General features: G+C 29.8%; 2 protein-coding genes and 1 long non-coding RNA gene across 3 annotated transcripts; 1 reads left to right on the plus strand and 2 right to left on the minus strand.

Annotated features, from left to right (window-relative positions):
• Nucleotides 1-522: 522 nt before the first annotated feature.
• On the plus strand, nt 523-2,519 carry LOC11436174 (putative F-box/LRR-repeat protein 9). The gene is made up of 2 exons (XM_003630054.4): nt 523-984; nt 1,691-2,519. The coding sequence occupies exons 1-2, from the start codon at nt 614-616 to the stop codon at nt 2,244-2,246; spliced, it is 927 nt and encodes a 308-aa protein (XP_003630102.2). The 5' UTR covers nt 523-613; the 3' UTR covers nt 2,247-2,519.
• Nucleotides 2,520-12,283: 9,764 nt separating this feature from the next.
• LOC120577625 (protein HEAT INTOLERANT 4) lies at nt 12,284-16,848 on the minus strand. The gene is made up of 14 exons (XM_039829322.1): nt 16,558-16,848; nt 16,195-16,233; nt 16,049-16,102; nt 15,882-15,945; nt 15,686-15,744; nt 15,115-15,239; nt 14,930-14,989; nt 14,279-14,337; nt 13,964-14,043; nt 13,807-13,845; nt 13,351-13,413; nt 13,218-13,265; nt 13,006-13,134; nt 12,284-12,698 (listed from the first exon to the last, which is right to left on the minus strand). The coding sequence occupies exons 1-14, from the start codon at nt 16,729-16,731 to the stop codon at nt 12,651-12,653; spliced, it is 1,041 nt and encodes a 346-aa protein (XP_039685256.1). The 5' UTR covers nt 16,732-16,848; the 3' UTR covers nt 12,284-12,650.
• Nucleotides 16,849-19,474: 2,626 nt separating this feature from the next.
• LOC120577657 (uncharacterized) lies at nt 19,475-21,260 on the minus strand. The gene is made up of 3 exons (XR_005643627.1): nt 21,086-21,260; nt 20,864-20,915; nt 19,475-19,688 (listed from the first exon to the last, which is right to left on the minus strand). It is a non-coding gene; the product is annotated as an uncharacterized lncRNA (long non-coding RNA).
• Between the last annotated feature and the right edge of the window lie 1,528 nt (nt 21,261-22,788).

The following is a 22,788-nucleotide window of genomic DNA, read 5'->3' on the forward strand; positions in this document are numbered from 1 at the left end:
TTTGTTATTTTGTTGATGTCATTGAAATAGATATTAATGGTTAGTTTTGTTTGTTATAACTTGAAAGCAACAAACATTTATATTTTTTAGTTTTAATCAAAATCAAAATTTTATAAAAGAAAAATATCGTTCATAATCTTCAAACTTTAGTGTAATAAAAATAGCAAAAAGACGGACGCGTGAGTGCCATTCTTTTCACTAGTTTAAATAAATGAATGATGTTTATTTTATTTTTTTAAAATACGAAAACATTTAAATTTCGGAGTCTACGGTATAAACTATTGATTTGTTACTTTATCTTTTTTTCTTCTTGTTAAGGAGTTTCCCCATGATACTCTTTAAGGATTCCATGCACTAATTTCGGAGTAAATTATTTTATAAAAATAAAATCAAATATTTTGATTTTGAATGCAGTAATTATACATATTTTCATAAATAAATATTATTTAATGGTCTTAAAGATTTATTTACTAAATTTTAATACATCAATTAAAATCATAAATTCTCAACACAAATGAGTGGCGCCTTTCATGGCCGAAAAAGTAAAGTTGAGTGTTAAAATGCGTGGCACATCACATTCCCCGCTGTTTCAACTTGAAAACCCAAGAGACACATGATGTCTTCTTCTCCGAATCCGGCGAAGAAACCGAAACTTGAGATCATCACAACAAACCCTAATTGGCTTGAACTTCCCAAAGACTTAACATCAAACATTCTCAAAAGGCTCGGTGCTGTTGAAATTCTTACAAATGCACGCAATGTGTGTCCGTATTGGTGGAACATTTGCAAAGATCCTTTCATGTGGCGTGAAATTCAAATGGGAACTTTTCATCTTTACTTTCAATATGCTAATGCTGATGCTCCTGATCTTGATTATTTGGTCAAGCTTTGTCAATATGCTGTTGATCTAAGTTCTGGTCATTTAGAAAAAATTGATATTTATAGATTTGGTTCTGATCATCTTCTCCAATACATTGCTGATAGGTAGGTAATTTGATTGTTGATTGATATGCTTTTTTGTCGGATTCAATTTTATGTTTTTTTACGTCATTTGGAATGTTATGCTTTTTTTTTATCATTCTATGTGTTTTCTTTAGTTGTTGTTAATAGCTTTGCGACTAACTTTTCTATGAATGGTAGTATGTAAATCCTATGGATTGCATCTTAAACATTTTGGAGACTATGTTTTAATTTTGAGCCCTCAAAATTTTGAACGCCGAAATTGGCATATGCAAAAATTTGGACCCTTAAACACTTTTGAGACACTCAAAACTTGGGATTTATTGCCATAATTAAGTTTAGAATTTCAGATTTGATTAAAATTTGGCCCCTTGAACATTTTTATTTAATGTTTTTGGAGGAATTTGGACCCTCAAAAGTTTGAGGCCCTGCACAGTAGCCCAGCTTGCATAGGGGGATAGTCGACCCTGCCTAAGGTCCTAGATTTTAATTAAACATTTGGGTGTCCTTTTAGTTTGTTTCATTCTTCCTAATTATAGTACTCGAGTTGTATATGAGATGAGTACCCCTTGCACTTTTATTTCTAATTGAAACTCTTCTTTGTTTCTAAAATTTTAATTTGGATGTGTTTGAAATGTAGAAGTCGAAATGTTTGTTTTTTTACATATAGCGCCATGTATCATACTTTTACTGTGTTCTTCTTAGTCTCTTCGTCATTTAATTTTTACAGGGCAAGTAACTTAAGGCATATACAACTTGCTTCATGCATGAGAGTTTCAGATGAAGGATGGTGTGAAGCTGCAAAGAAATTTCCCCTGTTAGAGGAGATTGACATTTCACACGGCTTCCAAACTAAGATATCTCTTGAAGTTATTGGCCAAAATTGTCCTTTGTTGAAATCACTAGTATATAATGGGATGTCCTATGGAGGCCGCAGCAAGTGCGATGAGGCATTTATTATTGCAAAGACAATGCCTGGGCTACGCCATCTTGATATTCACAAAAACCCTCTCACTGATGATGGGTTGCTTGCTATTCTTGATGGATGCCCTCTTCTTGAATCTCTTAACATTGCAGGATGTTATAATCTGGATTTCGATGGAAGCTTGTGGGAGAGATTGCATAATCATATCAAAGATTTGCATCTTAGGGAGTACTATCCAGGCCCTTATTATCATAGTTTTGAACCGGTGTGTGTATATGCAGATTCAAGTGGTATTTCTTATTATGAAATTGTTGAGAAGTTTGTTGATCCCGAGTTCAAGGACGAGGATTCTGATGCTTAATTTGGACCGGAGTGTTTAAGTGACGAAATGAGGAAGCGAAGTCTTAAAAGTAATGAGCAAGTTATTATTTTCTTTTTGGCATGTCTTCCATTTTCAAGTGGAAATTTCAAATGCTATTATCCTTGAAGAAACTTGGATGTTAATGTTGTTTTAAAGGATTTTTGTGGAAGACATTGCCAGCTTGTACGCAGGCATATATGGCTTGCATTTTTTTGATCAATGGTTTATTGACATGCTTTATTAATATTGAAGTTTCCTTTTCTTTTTCATTTACCGAACGATTCTGAAAGTGGTGTTTTATTTTACTTCTCTTTGAAAAAGACTAATGTTTAGTTTTACCAAGATTTCTCAATGAAACTAAGCATGATTTGCTCACTACTATTGTAGTGTGTTTAGTTTATATTTTCCTCGACAGATCAAAAGCAGTTTACCAGTTTGAGAAAGTTCTTGGAAGTAAGCAAAATTATTGACTGTTTGAGATAAATTTATTTTTTATATTTAGCTCTTGCATGGAATTTCAGGTTTCCATTGGATCGTATTAGACAGGAAACTACAGAAATGGATATGATTTGCCAATTGGAAATATTCTGTTTTATCTGTTTCTTTTTTGAAAGCAAAGATGAACATTGTTAGATTTGAAGAAAGGTTGTTACAGATGATAGGAGGAATGGTATTAGGAACAAATCCCACCCAACATCTAGAGATACAAGCCAATCCAATAGTTGCTGTATCATTACATCCATCTACTGACATGAACTATGTTAACATTGTTGTTACAAAAGGCCTGAAATTTAAATTTTTGAATACATAATGATTTCTTCCTTTTCAAATCTTTCACAAAGTGAAACAGAAAATCTATTTGATCTATTTTTTCCGTGGGATCCAGATTGGCAACATTCGGTTGTTAATTAGTACTGCCTCTCGGTTTCTTTTCAATCGCTACTTTTTAAGGAAAATATTGCTCTTATTTGTGAGGGGAAATGTATGGTGTTAATTGGCAGATGTGGGGAGGGAATGCCTAGCAAGAGGCTTATTGTCTATTTCAGTATATAATGTCTCCTTTATACTACACAGTACACACAAGTAATATAGATACTATTATTTTTTATATATAACCTTAAAATTTAGAATGGAAAAACCATATGTTGCTAGTGACTTGTGCAAGTTTAGGACCATGAATGTTACTTTCATATCATCGGACCAAGTCAACATCCAATTATCATTATGTTGTGCTTTTGAGTTATGTAGAGGTAAAAAATGCATTGATCAAACAGATCCCACAACAAATTCGACTTTGGTTGAAGTCAGAAACTAGCAAAGGCAATGCAAGGAAGAGGTCTTACTCTTACATAGGTTTAAACTATAGACTATGTATCTTTATTATTCACTATCTATGTACTGTTGGTATTGATCATTTCGATTTTGATTGTTAAGAAGTTTGTTGATCCTAAGTTTGAGGACGAAGGTCATGGTTTACTTCTTTTTCTGCTGAAGTGAAACTCTATGAAACTTGTAGTTAGTTAGTTCATTCTTTTATCCATGCATGTCTGTCTTCTTCTGCTTAGCGAGTGTTTTGGTGTCAGCTGATGAGTTTTCCTTCAAGAGGTTTTTATTATTTTGATCTCATTGCGCGTTCTTGTTGGCTTCCAAGTTACTATAGAATGATATTTAAAGTCCTGAGATTCTTTTAGGTTAAATGATTGTTTTACTAGTGGTAACACTCGTGGTGGAAAGTGTAATGAATATCGCGACCTAACTCATCCCATCCTTACAAAACCGGCTTTAATGGTGAGATGAGAAGTATCTCCTCTTTATAAACTCTTATCAAGAATCCTATCTATCCGATGTGGGACTAAATCCCACCGAGTGTTGGCCCCTAACACACCCCCTCACGCTTCAGCCCGATCCAATGGGCCTGAAGCGTGGACGATGTAGAAAGCCCAACGATGGACCCAATAGGCTCTGATATCATGAAATGAATATCGAGACCTAACTCATCCTTACAAAACCAGCTTGTACGGTGAGTAGTGTCTCCTCTTTATAAACTCTTCTCAAAAATCCTATCTATTTAACGTGTGACTAAATCTCACCGAGTGTTGGCTGCTAACAAAAAAATTGTTTACTTCTCCCCTTCTTTATGTTTGCTGAACAACTGCCTCCCAATGACGTCCAAGGAGAGGAGAGGGGGCTCCTCTTACTCCTGAGAGGACCTTCTTTTTCACTTTTTTTTATTGGTAAAAAACAATAGAAAAAGAAAAGAAAAAAATTGTTATAAAATAGTTGTACAAATATAATTTCTCCATTAAAAAATGTTCGTGCAGACAAATAGTTTTTGGCATCCTTAACTAGTGCCCTGAGAGCACTAGTTTGCATGACCCTAATTAATAATACAAAAAATTAATTTTGCATTAAAATAATAATTTTAAACGTCTAACAAAATTGAATCCGTTATACCATTTTTTAACGCAATATTTATTTTTTCAACACCATATTGATATATTTTGTATTCTTAGGTAGCGCCTTAATAACACTCTTTTACAATTTCCTAAAAGAAAAAAGGTGTAACAAATTATGAGAGAGAAAGACATGGATCCTATTTTGGTAAACAATTTATCAGGACAAACACATGTCTAATAAGTTATTTCCCCAATAAAAGATAACAATAATGCTAAAGCTAGCTTAAAAAAATCACGAAATTATAGCAAATCGGTTAAACGCTGTATACATGTGGCCATTATGTCAATTGTCACTCCATTTTTTTTCCTTGGACAATGTATCACTCTATTCACTTTTAAAACTTTTATTTTTAAAGAATCACTTTTTTTTCACTTGTAGATTTAATTAATATTTATTTTTAATTAAGACTGCAGGGTAAAATTGAGATAAAAATAATAAGTTATAAGCTTTAAATTATAATCTACTTGAATTAGCTTATCACAAACAGTTATAAGCTTATAAAAATAATCTATAAGCTCATGAAAAAATGATTGTTACGAAACGAATTTTTTTTAGTCAAATAAGCTTATAAGACAGAGTATAAGTTATAAGTTCAAAAACATGTCTTACCAAACATACCCTTAGTAATATCATAAAGATGTATTATAATCTTTCACAAAAAATTAATATATTAAAATGTAAACCGTTATTTCGGTCTTTGAACATGTGATACGTTGTCAATATAATTTTAAATGTATTAAAATTTAAAATAAGTGTCTATTTTTTTTTTTTTTTGTCAAGTAGCTTAGTGGCTAGAGAAATTCACCTTAAAGATGAATAAGTGGGGTGTTTGAGGTTCGAACCCCGACCCCTGCACATATTGTGCATTATCCCTTACCAAATGAGCTAAGCTTATGGGAACAAATAAGTGTCTATTTAGTTAGTTACGTTGGTCCTCAAATATGTTTTTACTTAATCAATTTAATTCATAAAATTGTAAAAAATTAAGCATTGAAGATGTCTCAATTTTGATACATCCCGAAATTATAATGACAACGTCACATACATTTAGATCATTAAAAAAACAAGTCACACATTCGAACACTAAAATAATTATTAATCTAAATTAAAACAAGAACATTCTCTTAAAAAAATAACAATAATGTGTTCTTGTTGTTGGAACAGTGAAATGATATTCTAGTAATATTGTGGATGTGAAAGTGGCTTAAACTTGTATAGCTAGTATGTGTTGAATTGTTTATTAATTAAAAACACATTGTGTATGGTTGCACCATCTAACTAGTATGTTTTAAACTGTTTATTAACTAAAAACACATCGTGCATGATTTCATTATCTAGCTAGTATGTGTTGAATTGTTTATAAACTAAAAACACATTGTGCATGATTTCACATCTCAAATTCATGTAATTCTTTTTTTTTCAATTTATTTTTATTTATTTTTTAAATACACATATTAAAGTACTTATTAATGAACCTATTAAAGTATTCTAGTTATGCTTGATAAAAAAAAAATGTATTATTGTTATGAATCACACGCTAATTCTTAAATCTCAATTACGAAAATCAACTATTATTGCAACACTATCTAACTATTGATTGATTGATAAAAATTTCAACTAAGCTGGCCAGGAATAATCTTTGCCCACAATTTAATACAATCTATAGTTTTATATATCTGATAAATTAAATATTGGATTATTTGTGTAAAGTAAAATTTGAGATGTACTATCCTCCTTGTTCTGGTCTTGATTAAACGAAATCAATCATATAAAATGGAAATCATTTATGAGTACAGTGAAATAGAACAAAACTAGTAGAATTTTGTCATATTTAAGAGAGAATATTGTAATGTATCAAGTGTCGACTAAATCCAAACATTGAATAAAAGACTGGAGATTGAACAACAAATAAGTACAAAAATTCATATAACTATGGTTTAAAATTTTGGATGAAGATGTGGTATCATTCTCACTTATGTGGTAGCTCTTTCTCTAAGATGTTAATCCACATTAGTGTTGGCTTCCCAAAAGGTCCCAACATCGTTGGCGAGCGGGAGTGGCTCATGGTAGTGGATCACATGCATAGAGAGTCTCACAATTGAAAAAGAGATGTTAATGTGTCAAGTGTGAGTTATAATTTTACATTACATGCAAGAGAAAATGTTTAAAAACATATAAGTGGGTTGACTGATATACCTAATGCCTTAAGACTTTTGGTGAAGAAGTTATGTCAACTTCATTTATGTTGTTGCTCTTAGCCTAATGTGATCTCAATGTAGGCTCTCACTGAAGTCTCAATATTATGATGATTTATTTTGTTAGTTATGGAGTGTCATTTGTTTAATTTTTTTATATTAAATTTTAGTTTTCAGATGTCATTCGCTTTCACTTTTGGTATTTGATAGAATTTGACAACGAAAAAATTTAGATTTGTTCTGCTGAGTTGACAAACTACATGCTTGTTAAAAAAAAAAACACGTGGTGTTTTTAATTAGTGTAATATTTTGATAGCGTTAATACTCAGTAATCTCCAACTCATTCAGCAAATCCGTAAAATTATCGGTCGATAAAACACACACTACTTAATTTTTTTCTCTTATCATTTCTCTCATGTTCAAATTTCTTTTACATGTTTTTTTTTTTTCAAATTTACTTTCTCCCTTCTCATAAAATAAAAGAATAAAAACAACCCTATATGAAACCGCAACCAATCCACATGTTTTACCATTTTCTGCCGTTGACCTTATTTGACTGTCTCATCATATCACAAACACATAACATCTCACACTTAAGGGAGAGATGTTAATGTGCTATGTGTGATTTAAACTTCTACATAGGAGGAAGGAGTATATATTGAGTAACATAGATGATCAATATATTTAATGTCTTAATTTGTTTGGATGCAGATGTGGTGTCAATCTTATTTATGGGATTTCTCTTAGTCAAATGTGATGATCCAACCCTTTTACCAAAAAATATACTCAATTAAACGACGTGGCGTTTTTTTAATTGAGTATATTTTTTGGTAAAATAATTATTCATAAATATGCAACTTTTTCAACCAACCCATAAAATTATCATTAACTCACACTATTCTCAATACTTTCATAGACAAAACAACTCACTATTTTTTTCTTTATCATTTCTCTCATGTTCAAATTTATTTTTCATATTCTTTATTTTTCTAATTTTCTTTCTCTCTTTTAGTAAAATATACGAACATAAACCTCCCTTCATGAAACCATCATCAACCCACTTTTTTTTTACCATGTTATGCCTCCGCTTGACCTTTTTGGGCTATTTCACCATGTCACAAAGAGTCTCACACTTAAGGGAGATATATTGATGTGGCAATTGCGACTTAAAGTTCCACATTTGATGCAAGAGTGGACATTGAGAAACATATAAGTGAAATTATCAATATACCTAATGTCTTAAGGTTTTGGATGAAGATGTCGTGTCAATCTCACATGTTTGGTTGCTCTTGACTTAATGTGATGATCCAACCCAATGTAGACTCACATAAAACTCTGAACATTATGATGAGCTAATTTGTTAGGTTTTGGATATCGTTTATTTAATTTTCATACTAAATTGAAGTTTTTGGATGTCTTTTGCTTTCATGCAATATTTTTACTTAATCTCTATTATTTCAAATTCATTCCGTTTTGGTCTTTGATGTGTTATGATGAGATGAAAAAAATACTTGCTTATTATAAATTTTTAAATGTTGAATTTCTTTTCTGTCTTCTAAATCTTGAATTTCTTTTCTGTCTTCTTTTTTCTTTCTAATTTTCTTTCTCCATTAAATTACCACCAACCAACCTTTTTTTACCAAGTTGTGCATTCGTTTGATCTTATTTGACTATATCGTATAATTACAGACAAAGAGAGACGCAAATTTGAGAGAGATGATAATGTATCAAATATGATTTAAAGTTCTACAATGCATGGAAGAGCAGAGCTTGAATAACATATAAATGAGATGACTCATATATATGTTCCTAAAGATTTTGGATGAAAATGTGATGTCAATCTTATTTGTGTGGTTTATCCTAGTCTAATGCAATGATACAACCCAATGTAAGCTCTAGTGAAAGTCTAAATATTATGATAATTTGTTTTGTTAGTTTGTAGGTGTTATTTGTTGAATTTTTTTAATCTTAAATTTTGGATGTCATCCACTTTCATGCAAAAAAAAAATTGTCAAGGAAATTTTTATTTATTTAACCTCTATTATTTCAATTTTTATCTATTCTTGGCAGCATAATTACCCCGTCAATTTTTCCTGAACAAATATAAAGGCATGTCAATTTGAATGCTAAAATATTTGACTTGTTGGCGCACGTAGTTAAATACGATGAAACTAATTTATGAAATTAATACGAATTATTCTTATATTTAATGTATAATATAGAAGTATACCTCTTATGATGATCTTTATTTCCAAGAGGCATACTCGTTCAAGTTTCATCAATCTCAAAAGTTACACTGGGCAAAAGCTATTTAGAGCATAATAGATGTTACTCCTTCAAAATCTCTTCTTTATTGGAGGTTCATGCATGATAAGATATCTGCAAATGAAATACTTATGCAGGGGGTTACAACTTTCCCTCTATGTGAATCATTTGCTCAACTATTGTTGAAATCACTTTACGTTTTTTTTTGTAATGTTCTTTTGTAGTGAAAAGTTGGAACTTGTTTTTCTGCCTTAATAAATTTACAACTATATTTTTCTTCTATGGATGACATTTGGAACCTCTATGATGGATAAATAGTTAGAAGAAAAGGTAACACTAATTGAGCTTCTACATCTGCCATTGTATCATATGGAGGTATTTTTAGTAATATTGAAGGTGCTTTTCTTGGTTGCTTTACTGAAACACTGATAAAGCTTCAACTTTTCATGCAGAGATCACTGGAGCATTGAGCGCAATTGAGCTTACATTTAACAATAATTTGAAGAATCTTGGGTTGCAGACATATTCCACTCTCGTAGATTTGGCCCTCAAATCCCCCAAAACAGTTCCTTGACATTTAAGCAACAGATGGTAAAATCGTCTGATGCTTTTAAGAAATATGAATTTCATAGTTACTCACATATCTAGGGGAAAAAATCATTGTGTTGATAGCCTAGCTAACATAAATCTTGATCTTAACAATTTCTTCTATTGGAACGATATTCTCCCCTCTATTTTAGACAATTCTCCATTGTGCCAATTTCGATGAGATAATTTGTCTTCTTTAAAAAAAAACAAATAGTTACACAATTTATTAAAAACAATAAAGATGGTAATCTTTTAATTAAGAAACAAAAGCATATATTCAATTTGGGAGGTTTTCTTTATGAAGAACAATTAGGAGTTTTTTTTTTGGTTAAGTCCAATTGAGAATTTTATTATATACGTAAAACAAAGAAAATTTTAAAATTTTTGGCAACTATTTATTTTAGAGGGTCAAAAACTATTTATAAATATATTAAGATATATGAGAAATAGATTTTTTTTTTGAAGGAAAATATGATATTTATATTAAATGCAATATTATTATTCGTAAATATCACCTATGTGGATAAATGTCAATTTTTTTTTTTTACATGAACAAATGTCAAATTTGTTATTTTCGTATGTTATTTACCACTCAAACCAAAAAGACATCCAAAATTATTACTTCATCCGTTCTTTTTTAAACGGCATTTTAGAATACTATGCTAGTTCATTTTTAAGCACCGTTTTAGAATACCATGCTCACTCATTTTTAATCCTCCAATAAATTCATTTTTTTTAGCACACGCTTCCTTTTTCAATAAATTCAATTAAAAAACAAACTTTGTAAGAAAAAACAAACAAACTTGATTTTCCTAATATATTAACATTTTTAGTTTTATTGAAAAGAGTACGTGAATAATTGAGAAAGATTATAATTGTCAATTCAAATGCTAAACCCAAATTCACCTAATGCCTATTAAGTTGTCAAATGAATTTTCCTTAAAAAAAAAAAAAAAAAAAAAAAAAAAACTGTGTTGAATTATGTCCTCAATCCAAATTCAAGTTTGATAACAAAATAGAAAGTTTAAGAATACTTGGATGTCATTTTAATCAAATTGTAGCTGAAATAAATATTAATTTAATTTGATTAGTAAAACGAAGCTCATTTTTTTTAGGGAAGTAAAACGAAGCTCATTAATCAATGGAATTGTAATTTTTTTAAAATAAATTAATGTAATTTGAAAAATGAATAGTTTTTGGTGGAGAGTTTTTAAAAATGTAATTTAAACAAAATAGAAAGCTTCGAATTGAAAAGGAAAGTTTAAAATCACTAATGTAAGGTTGTCTAGGCTATCAATATTTCAGATTTAAAGTTTTAAAAATAAAACATCAATACAATTTTTTTAAGGAAAAAAATCAATAAAATTATTGGGAAACAAATCTATCAAATCATATCGAACAAATCGATCACACATGAGACAAATCAATTTCAACAATATTAGTTAATTTTTTATTTTAGTAGAACATTGTACATAATTAGATCTACGTAACCGATCTCATTCAATGGAAAAAGTCACTTGCTGATAGATACACAATATAGTAGTTGGTCTCATTTGTAAAAAGCTTCAAATATATCACCTGAAAATACACAATGATAAAAGTTAATCAAACCCACCATTATACATGAAAGAGATATAAATGAAATTGGAATTGAAAATAATGTCAACAATACTGTTAAACAATTATCTTATACAAACATTAGTGAATTTAGAGATGTAACCTTTTTCATTTTCTGATTCTATAATTTTTTCTTAATCAATCAATTCAGTTTCATGAAATTGTAGACAAAGTATAACTTCTTGGTGGATGTAACGTAGACAATTTCATGGAACTGAATTGGTTGATTAAGAAAAAATTATAGAATCAGAAAATGAAAAAGGTTACATCTCTAAATTCACTAATGTTTGTATAAAATAATTGTTTAACAGTATTGTTGACATTATTTTCAATTTCAATTTCATTTATATCTCTTTCATGTATAATGGTGGGTTTGATTAACTTTTATCATTGTGTATTTTCAGGTGATATATTTGAAGCTTTTTACAAATGAGACCAACTACCATATCGTGTATCTATCAGCAAGTGACTTTTTTCATTGAGTGAGATCGGTTACGTAGATCTAATTATGTACAATGTTCTACTAGAATAAAAAATTAACTAACATTGTTGAAATTGATTTGTCTCATGTGTGAACGATTTGTTCGATATGATTTGATAGATTTGTTTCCCGATAATTTTATTGATTTGTGAAGTATTATAATACATCCTTAAGATGTTACTAAGGGTATGTTTAGTAAGACATGTTTTTGAACTTTTAACTTATACTTTGTTTTATAAGGTTATTTGACTAAAAAATATCCGGTTTGTAACAATTATTTTTTCATAAGCTTATAGATTATTTTTATGTAAAAATTTTGGAATTATTGTTTTGTGACAAATTTTTTACAAAAAAGTCTAATATTTGAATCAATCTTTGCACATAAAATTTAATTCGAATAGCAAATAAGTTTTAAATTTGAAGGGTGGGAACAATGAAAAGAAACTAAAATTTATTTTATGATATCAAAATCAAAACTGTCATACATTTAAATTAATTTGAAGGAAAAAATAATACTTTTATGAGGAAACTAAGATAAGCTATGAGCAATGTGAATTGCAGCTCAAGCTGCTCAGAAATTCTCTACAAAATGGAAGCCAGAAACACGTCTCAATTATCCTCACCACCTAGTTCACTTATCTAGGATTTCTGAACTACAAGTTTACGTTGTACGTCCCTATTAGACAATTACATTGGTAAAGAAAATTCAATGGAGCACTAAGAGGTTGCCTGGTAAACTTCATATAGAACACAATACTGGCAAAACGCCATGAAAATTGCCATTGTTGTCTTGGAGCTTAATCAAAGAACCTCATGAGCCTTTCCGTAATACCTGTTTATGAATGGAGACTGCAAGCACAGAAAAATATATTATCAGTACACTGTAAGGTGCAAGAAAAACTCATTCTGAACATAATCATTTATTTCACTATAATTCTGGGGAGTAAGTGTAATAAACTCTATATCAGTGCCGGGATATGGATCAGTCCATCCCAAGGACTTTAAGACGTATGCTGCGGGAATCAGTATTATTTCATTGATATTTTCTTTGTTCTATACTGTTTGTGCTCCTAAGTATTTACAATCATCTCTTGATCCAGTGAATTTCTTCTACCAAAAAGGAAAAGGTCATATGTTAGAATGCCCAAATACCAACCTTTACACCTGACACATCAGGCGCATCTGGAGATTGAACGGGGTAGAACTTATAAAATCTCATTGTATCAAATGCAGCTTTAGTTTCTGCACTCATTTCAGCAATGGCTTTTTTCCGCGCTTCCCTTGCCTACAAGAGGAAAAGAAGGTTAAAAACGCAGAAAGCAAAAATAATATGTTCAGTGCATCAATATCACAAATCACCAAAAGTACCTCTCTATTGGCTTTCTTTGCTTCCCGAACCTTTTCCCTGACAAATTCCTAAAGAAAGAAAGTGATCAGCCTAACTTGTTACTTCAAAGACATGAAAAAAATGAATAATGAATCAACAAATATCTTTACTTACCTTGAAGGCATCTTTTTGTTCTTCTGCCAACTCTTCCGCCTCAATAAGTTTATCAGTAAACTCCTGCAGGATATTAAACAAACAAGTGTAAGAGACCTTTGACGATTATTAGTATATTTCTCTGGTTGCCCATAACTTTTAACAATCTCAAGTAGAAGGAGAAACATTAAAACACATCAAAACAGTGACAAATAAAAGAATATCTTTAATCATATGTCTAAAAGTCCCATTCCTACACCAGATAATTTAATATTTCCTAGAACTCGGTAACATAGAACAGGCAGGCAATTAAAGTCAACAACGATGATTGTAAAAATAACATGCAGAATAGCATTAACTTCGAGCAAAATAATACCAAGATTCCAAAAATGGCTATTATAAGCTGTAGAAGGATAATAATTTCTATACTGCAACATATCAGGAAGGTTTGACAACAGGATAAAGTGAATTCATTACCTCAAGTTCATCTAATTCCCAATCAAATTCACAGAAGACCTGCAACAAGCAATACATAAGTTACATATAGAAAACAAGATATGGAACTAACCATACTGTAAGAAAAAACATCCCAAAGACCGTAAATCCTATTGGATAATTTTTAAATCATAATTACCGGCTTTGGCTCAACTGGATATATTATCGGAACCTCGGTGCTTTGTTCAAATTCATCTTCCTTAAATGGCTGATAGAAATCTGTGGAAACAATATCACTCATTAGCAACTATCTTGATAATAATAAAAATATTAACTGATGATGAACCAGCATGCCTCATACAAAATGCACCATAATTCAAAATAATACAGTCCACAACACTCCATCATTCTCACTTTATTGAACTATGGATTCAAATTCTATTAACTTGATCCACTGGTCGATTGAAGCGAACATATGCATGTGAGTAAACTATTCTAAAGCCAGAAAACTTACAGGGCAAGCAGTACTCATATTTCTTTAATCGATCCAATTTCAGGTGTTTCAAAGCAGACCTGTACAACATATTATAACACGGTTAGGATAAAAGCATATTCACAAATTTGCTACATCAAGGACGACAGGTCAAAGAATTTGTTGATAAAAACCTTTGAATGCTAACAACAAAAACTAATTAAACGGTAAATGGAAATGTTTTCTGAAATTTACATTAGATAAAGTACAGTTGCTATCCAACATGTGTGTACAAGAGTGTAAAAACAAGGAGTCATGACTATTTGAAAAGAGAAAATGCCCCTTAGGAAGAACGGCTTTTCCTTAGAGATATACAAATGAAAGTAATTGACTTGACTACATATAAGTGATGGTGTGCAATTACTTTCAAAGCAGTATTTACATATACCCAACAGGCCAACACATGTATTGTTATACACTTCTTTCCATACCTACCATATCATAGCAATATTTCAGGACATAAGAATGACATTGTTTCAAAATACTAATGATAGTTTTTGGGTACAAGTGGGAAAAGGGTATAATACAGCTACCAATACATATTTAGTAATTTATGACAAAGATGAATAAAAATCAGACAAAAGTACAATAACATTATTAAGAAAGAAAAAAAAAAAGGAATAAAAAATATACCTTCTTTGGGTGCAACGCAAGATGAATATTTGAGACTTCAATCTATCAACTTGGCTATCTCTGTTAAAGACATAAATTATACGAAGAAGTTGAGTGGTTTCCGAGGAACAGCTATTTTCTCTTTTGAATACAATTTACCAAAGGAACCGCTAAAACTGAACTAATAAACAAATCAGGATGAATACCGTTGCTCCAGAGGAATGTACGGAACCCAGTCCATTTTCATTTGCTTCATAGGAATTATCTCTTCAGCCTCTCTCTGAACTGAGTTAATCCCAATTTTATCAGACGGTGGAAAAGGTGATACAACCTGTTACAGAAAGGAGTTGAAATAGTTTAGAATTAAAATCACAATGAAAGAAAAATCAGCTCATCAAAATTGAAAGGTTGATTCACCATGTAAAACCGATATCTCTACACTACACCTAACAACTAAACATATATCTCTACACAACACTTTAACAATTAAACATTTAGGATATGATACCACGTCTATAAATAACAAACAAACCACGTCCCACAAGGAGATAAACACAAACTATAGACAGAAGAAAACATATAATAAGTTATTACTAACGACAGTAACGAAAACTGTTTTTCCTTTGGGTGGAGCCAGTTTAGGGGATCAAGCAATGTTGTGGTCAGAAGAAACGTGTTTGGAAGCTCAAATTGTCCAAATTTAATGAAAAAATACTGTAATTAGTTTGGTCAACGTGTCTTCATGTTACACGTAGGCAACCCAGTGTGAGAACTTACCGCGACAACAACAGGTATGCAGACAACTTTGTTTTCCCCTTTATGCATGACCAGTTGAGCTGCAAACGACAACAGGAAGCATAACAATGTAAGATAAATATGACCAAATAGGGGGGGTCGGCTACCAAGCAAATTAGTTGCCTAACCACTTCTCAAAATGACAAAAACATAAAAGTAAAATTGACAAGCTACTTACGCTCGGTGCAACCAAAGAGGTAAACCTTCTTTCCATACAACAAGCCACCCTCTTCAAATGCATTCTGAACATAAACACAAAAATCATCAGCATTTCAGTCAAATAAAGCAGTTAATGATACTCAAAAACGAAAAATTAACGAAAATCCAAGCAGCCCTAATACTCACTTCTAGGTTAGAGAAATTCCACTTGATTTGATACACAGCATCCAATTGGTCCCACTGAAATCACAAAAAATAGTATAAAACAGTGAGCAAACAAAAACACGGAACAAATTTCAACTCATAAAAAAAATCAAATAAATTCAACAAACCTCAGTTCCAACAGGGAATGTTTCGAGCCACAAATCTTCCTACAAAATCGAAATCATCGGCAAAACAATAGAGATATCTCAGTTAGGTCTAATTTATTCAAATGGTGCAAATAACCTAATTAATTATATAAACGAAATCGCAAACATTAATTACCGTTTCTCCTTAATAATTATAAACAAAAACGATTGACTAAAAAAATAAACGATTTTTCTTCAGTATTAAAAGCTACACAATATGCACAACTAAATTAATCAAAAATCAAATTCAAAATTAACACGAATTATAACAAAATTAAGTTTAATAAAAACATAAAGAAAAACGATAATAACATTAACAATGTAGTTTAAAGTAGAATAACGAACCAAGTTACGCTTATCTTCGAAGTATTCAGGTTCAGAATGGGGTTTAGAGGTTTTAAGGCGTTTAGCTTTAGGTTTGGTGATTTTGTTTTCGTTTTCTTGAGACGAAGCAACAGGTTGGGAATCAGGTTGGGAATCATCGGTGTGCTTGGTCTTTCTCTTAGCACCTTTCCTCATTGCGATGGTGTTTGCGTCCGAATTCGAATTCGAATTCGAAAAAGTGAGGCGAAGAGAGAGAAAGCAAAAGATAGGGTTTTGAAGGGGGTGAATCGAAGGCGCTAGATCCGGATTCAAATCGATACGAAAAGACACACTCTTATATTTAAAAGGTATATATTTATAATTCAAGGCGTGAATAAAACGCTTATTTTTTGGGTTTAAAAAGCTCGTAAAAACAACGCTATCTATCAGCTATCCCTTCTTTTTCCTGTTGGACTCAAAACACCGTCCGTTTGTTTGATAATGGGAATGGTGTTAAGTTATAGTAAAATGAAAGAGAAATGATATTTGAACATCTAGTGATAATTTTTGCAACAACTTTCTCTCTCATACTCATATTATTTTTTACTTTATCTCTCTATTGCTATGGTTTCCGTGCCAATACTATTTTTTTCTTTGTAAAGTATGGTTGTCAAATAAGTTGTCACTAAATTGGTTGTTCAAATAACACTCCTCAAAATAAAATTTTGTTTTGAAAACTGTGTATTATATTTTTTAAAAGTTAAAAAAGTGTTTTTTTTTTATGTAAAATTTGACTTTCCTTTTTATTTTTAGTTTCTTAACTAATGTCTTAGGGTATTAAATGCAAGATCTCAATGCTTATAATTGGGTTTATTGAGTGGTCAATTCTTTGCAAGGATAATGATTTCAATATTTTGCAATTAAGATTCACAAAATTGCACCATGATTTTTAATTAAATCATGAAACAATTGAGGTTTAACGATAAATTGTTATAATTCACAAAAACATGAACAAAGAATTGTGTTAAAGGGAGGACAGATTGGGAGGGAGACGAGACCGGTAGCAAGAGAAGGAACCAGGAGCAATCGCAAAAAGAAAAGGGAAAAAAAAATAAGGTTAATAGATTTTTACCCCTGTAATATATGACACTTTTGGTTTTGCCTCCTGTAAATTTATTTTTTTAGATTTCGTCCTTGTAAAATAAAGATTCTTCAGGATTGCCCCCTGAGTCCTGTGACTCAGCAGAATCTATGATGTGCACCTACATGGCTTTTTCTTTTTATTTTTCATTTTTTTTGCTTGCCACGTGTAAAAAATAGTTTACACGTCATTTTTATTTAAAAAATTAAATTTTAAAAAACGAAAAAAAAAATAGATTTTTTTCCAAAATTAAAATACACTTAGATATTTTTTCGAAATAGAAAATTGTCTTATCTTTTTCGAAAACTAAAAAATTCAGATTTTTTTCGAAATAAAAAAGTTTTTTTATTTTTTCTACAAAGAATGAAAATACTGGAAAATATTTTAATTTTTAAAAATCTGGATATAAATATTTTTAAATTCCAACTATATAATCTGAAGAAAAAAAATTTGATTTTATTTAAATTTTTGAAATCTTAACTTCAGATTTTTTTCGAAAATTTTAAATTTAGAAAAATTCAGTTTTATTTTTGAAATTTTTTATAAAATCTTGAAATATTGTTCTAGAATTCAAATTTTACGAAATTTTGAAGATTTTTTAAATTCTGAATATAATTTTTTTTAATTCAAATCAAAATCTTAATTTCCGATTTTTTTCGAGAGTTTTATTCCTGAATTTTTATGAAATCTTTTTCCAAATTAAAAAAAAAAATCAATCAATTTTTTTACGAAATTAGGAATATTTAAAAAAAAAATTCAGAAACTTAATTTTCAAAATAATTTTTTTAGATAATATTATAATTTTAGAATCTTTTTTGTAATTATTTTAAAAATAGAAAGAAAAAAAAGTCAGATTATTTTTAATAAAAAAATTAAAAATTCAGATTTTTTAAGTTCCAGAATTTTTTTAAAATCAGAAAAAACATTCAGATTTTCTAAATGTAATTTTAAAAATAAAAAAAAATGATTTTATTTTATATTTCAAAATCTTTATTCCAGAATTTTTATAAATTCTTTTTCGAAATTAAATAATAAGAAAAAAATTCAAATATTTTTTACTTTTTCGAAATTTTAATTTTTGGAAAAAAAATCTAATTTTTTTTCGATTTATAAAAATAATTTGAATTTTTTCAGATTTTGTAAATTAATTTTCAGATTTTTTAAAAAATAATTTACGGTTTTTAAAATTTAATTTTATATTTTAATTTTTTAAATAAAAATGACGTGTAAACTATTTTTTACACGTGGCAAGCAAAAAAAATGAAAAATAAAAAGAAAAAGCCATGTAGGTGCCACATCAAAGATTCTGCTGAGTCACAGGGTTCATGAGGCAATCCTAAAGAATCTTTATTTTACAAGGACGGAATCTAAAAAAAAAATATTACAGGGGGTAAAGACCTATTAATCCAAAAAAATAATATAACATGCTTTCTAATGTTGACCACATGATCTGTTTATGTTCAGATATTGTTAGCCTTTGGATTAAGCGTGTGTTTGGTTGTGTGGTGGAAAAAATTGATTTTGATAAAATTGATTTTGGTTAAAAGTGAGTTGAATGTAAAGTGATATATGTTTGGTTACCTTCAAAACAAAAGTGATTTGTATGAAAAAATGTTGTTTGGATGTTTTGAGTCAGAATTGTTTTTAGATGTGTAAAAGACCAAAATGAGCTTTGTATATGTATGCATATACATCAAATTTTACATTTATTTAGTTTTTCATCCTTCATTTTTTTTATTAATTGACAATAAAATTACTAGATTAATATCATCAAATTTTACATTTATTTAGTTTTTCATCCTTCATTTTTTTTATTAATTGACAATAAAATTACTAGATTAATATTATTGTTAATCACACAATATTCAAATAAAAATACATGTAGGGAATATATATTAAACATGAAGTACTCATTAAAATTACAAATGGATAATATAATATTAAGTGCAATACAAATTTGAAATATTACAACAATCATCGTCTTCATTTGATTCTTCATTCCAATAGTTCATTTTGCAATGAGATTTGGCTACTGTCAAAGGTAAACAATTAGTAATGAGATTTGTCTACTGTCAAAAATGGCAGGGCAAAAAATAAATCTTAACAAGAGGTGGTAAAATCTAAAACAACTTCCTGATAAGTATGATCTGTTTAATGTTCCTAGTAACAATTAGTAATGAGATCTACTGTCAATCATGGCATTACAAAAAAAATAGCTTCATGATATTAGCACTTCAATGTTCCAGATAAGTATGATCAGAATTCAGAACAATAATTCCTAACACAATTCTATATCAATAACTTCAGTTCCGAAAGATAAACACTTAGTCTAATCCATTCAAAGAATCAGGAGCTATCTTGAATGTCAAAAGGTAGAAGTTAGTCCATACAGAACCCATATAACCAAGAATTGGACTTTGATAGATTTTTCATTGGTTTGAAGATAGTTTAAACTCGATGCATGAGCGTGTAAAACAATATGCCATTGAAATGTTATAGCAAAAAAAGATGCAGTAAAATAGAAGATCAGCTAATAAAAAAAAATGCATGAGTCTAAGACATCTATCTATTCTCACTGCTAAAACAATTACAACATTTGAATCTGAATGAATCCAAGACATTCTTGGCAAATGATTCATTCTGGTGCTTAAACTTATCTACTCAAACCATCAACAATGTCTCAATCCATAAACATAAGAAATCATGGCATTGCAAATAACTATGATTAGAACAATAAACCAGCAAAACTGGAACAAAAAAACCAGTAAAACTGAACCAAAATGGTGGTAAAAACTGAACAAGAAAACAAGCAAATCAGAGCCAAAATACCAGTTAAAACTGAACCAAAAAATAGAGCTTATATAGAACCAGTTAAAACTGAAATATAGAGCTTATGGAGGATAAGTGAACAACAAATCTGAAGCAAAAATCACAGACATCTAAAACTTGTTAAGAGTAAATATAAAGCACTCACACAATGCAAATAATATTCATCAATCTCATTATCATTTGATGAAAAACATAGAAGCTATTTTCAAACTCCATCAATATCATTAATATTTCAAGCAAAAAAAAAAAACAATCATAACTAAGGTCAAGGAAAACAAAAGAAATAAATTGTTTTTTATTTAGGCATTTTATCAAACACATCAAATGCAAGGTTATCAAAACTGAATTAATAGACAAAAGATGAGTGTTTGAGCTTACCCTTGAGTACCAAACACTGCAACTATTTGGCCATTTACTTGTGTTCCTTTTCCTGCGTGTTTAAGAATGAAAGAGTGACAAATGAGCCTACCTATATAAAGAGGGTTGTATGAACAGAGAGTAACTACATAGCTAATGAATTCTGATTAGATGGAAAGTTATGAGGGAGGTGAAAAGCAGTACAAATCAAGGGCAAAAAAGAGATTTTGATGGAAGGCAAACCTGCAGTTGAAGAATCGATTTTCAGAAGCTAGGAATAGCAGCTTCACCTAGAATTGATTTTGAGCAGGGAACCGTACGACATCGTCATCACGTTGGGAGAGAACCAAACAACCCAAAATCGCTTTAAGTGAACCAGAAGTCCTTTTTGGCTTTTTAACAGTGCAACCAAACATCCACTAAATAGATATAACGAATGTGATTTGGTGTAAGTCTTTTAACTTACATCTCGTCTCAACGGATCCTACCTTATATATATATATATTTGTGTGTGTATTGGTGCAAAAACCAAAACAATAAAAAATATAATGCTAATAAGAGAGATAAAGTTGTCATATAGTAGTTGTATGAGTAAATATCCAAATTCGTTCTTGAATTTGCAAGGATCAGCCAAATCCTTCTCCGAATTTGTCGAAATATTACATTAATTTCTAAAGTTGTCAAATGTCAATTAAAACTGTCTCTCCATCAAGTTGGGGTATTAATGGAGCTGACCAGGGACAGGTTCAGAAATTTCAAGAAGTGGAGTCAACTCGTTTATCATAAATATTTATACAAAAATATATAAAACCATAACTATTAAAATGATAAAGTCATTATCATTAAGTAAAACATTGAAGATTATAAAAAGTATATGAATGTATATCAAAAATCTAAAGCACGTTATTGTCGAAGAATTACAATTGTTCTTTTCATGGCTTCATATTTTAAAATTGTTATAAGATTTTTTATTTTTTTTCATTTTAACACTATCAAATACTATAGCTTAACTTTTTATCTTCTTTCTACTCGATAGTGAGTTAGTGACCGGTTTTCTTTTAATATATTTTTTTAACATTTGATTTTGTTTTAGATAAAATCCAAAGATTAGTTAAAACCCAAAATATCTAGTAGCTAGTATTGATTAGTATTGATTCACTTTTTCAATGTATAAAGTAATACTGGTATTTTTAACGGATAAAATATACTCCCTCTATTTCAGATTAAGTGAGTCATTTTGTAACAAAAAAAAAAAGATTAAGTGAGTCATTTTTGCTAATTTTACATATATTAAGATAAATGTATAAATGAAGGAGAGAGAAAAATTATTTTAAGTGTTATTGTCACGTATCGATGCATACTCCATCCGTTCTTAATTATAAGCAAAATTAATTTTTTAGGTTTATTCAATTAATGATGTATGTGGTTCATATTATGGACCACGTACATAATTAATTGAATGAAACCTAAAAAGTTAATTTTGCTTACAATTAGAAACAAATGGAGTACTCTATTATCATAAATGCAATGTGAAATATATTGAATTTGAAGTGATGAAAGTATTGTTAATTAGAGTTATAATTGAAAAAAGTAATTAATATTGTATTGAAAAGTGAAATTAGTTAGTTATTTCAGAACAATATTTTTTACAAAAGACTCACTTATTATAAAACGGAGAAAGTAACAGTTTACATTGTTTATCTCAAATGTATAATTTGAGTCATGTGTGGGCAACCTAAAAATTGAAGTGGGGTCAAACGTATAAAAATATGGTATTATTCGTTAAAAAATTGGAAAAGAGTGAGGTGAGCTGACCTCAAACCCTTATACCTGCATTCATGTTTGGTGATAACGTGTTCTATTAACCTCTCACAAGACTTGTCATGTCAGATGTCACACAAGTAGGGAATAATTTGGTCTAAAGTGACAGAATTTCCAAAGACCAA

The sequence above is a fragment of the Medicago truncatula genome, chromosome 8 (assembly GCF_003473485.1).
Source record: "Medicago truncatula cultivar Jemalong A17 chromosome 8, MtrunA17r5.0-ANR, whole genome shotgun sequence".
NCBI classification, from domain to species: Eukaryota; Viridiplantae; Streptophyta; class Magnoliopsida; order Fabales; family Fabaceae; genus Medicago; species Medicago truncatula.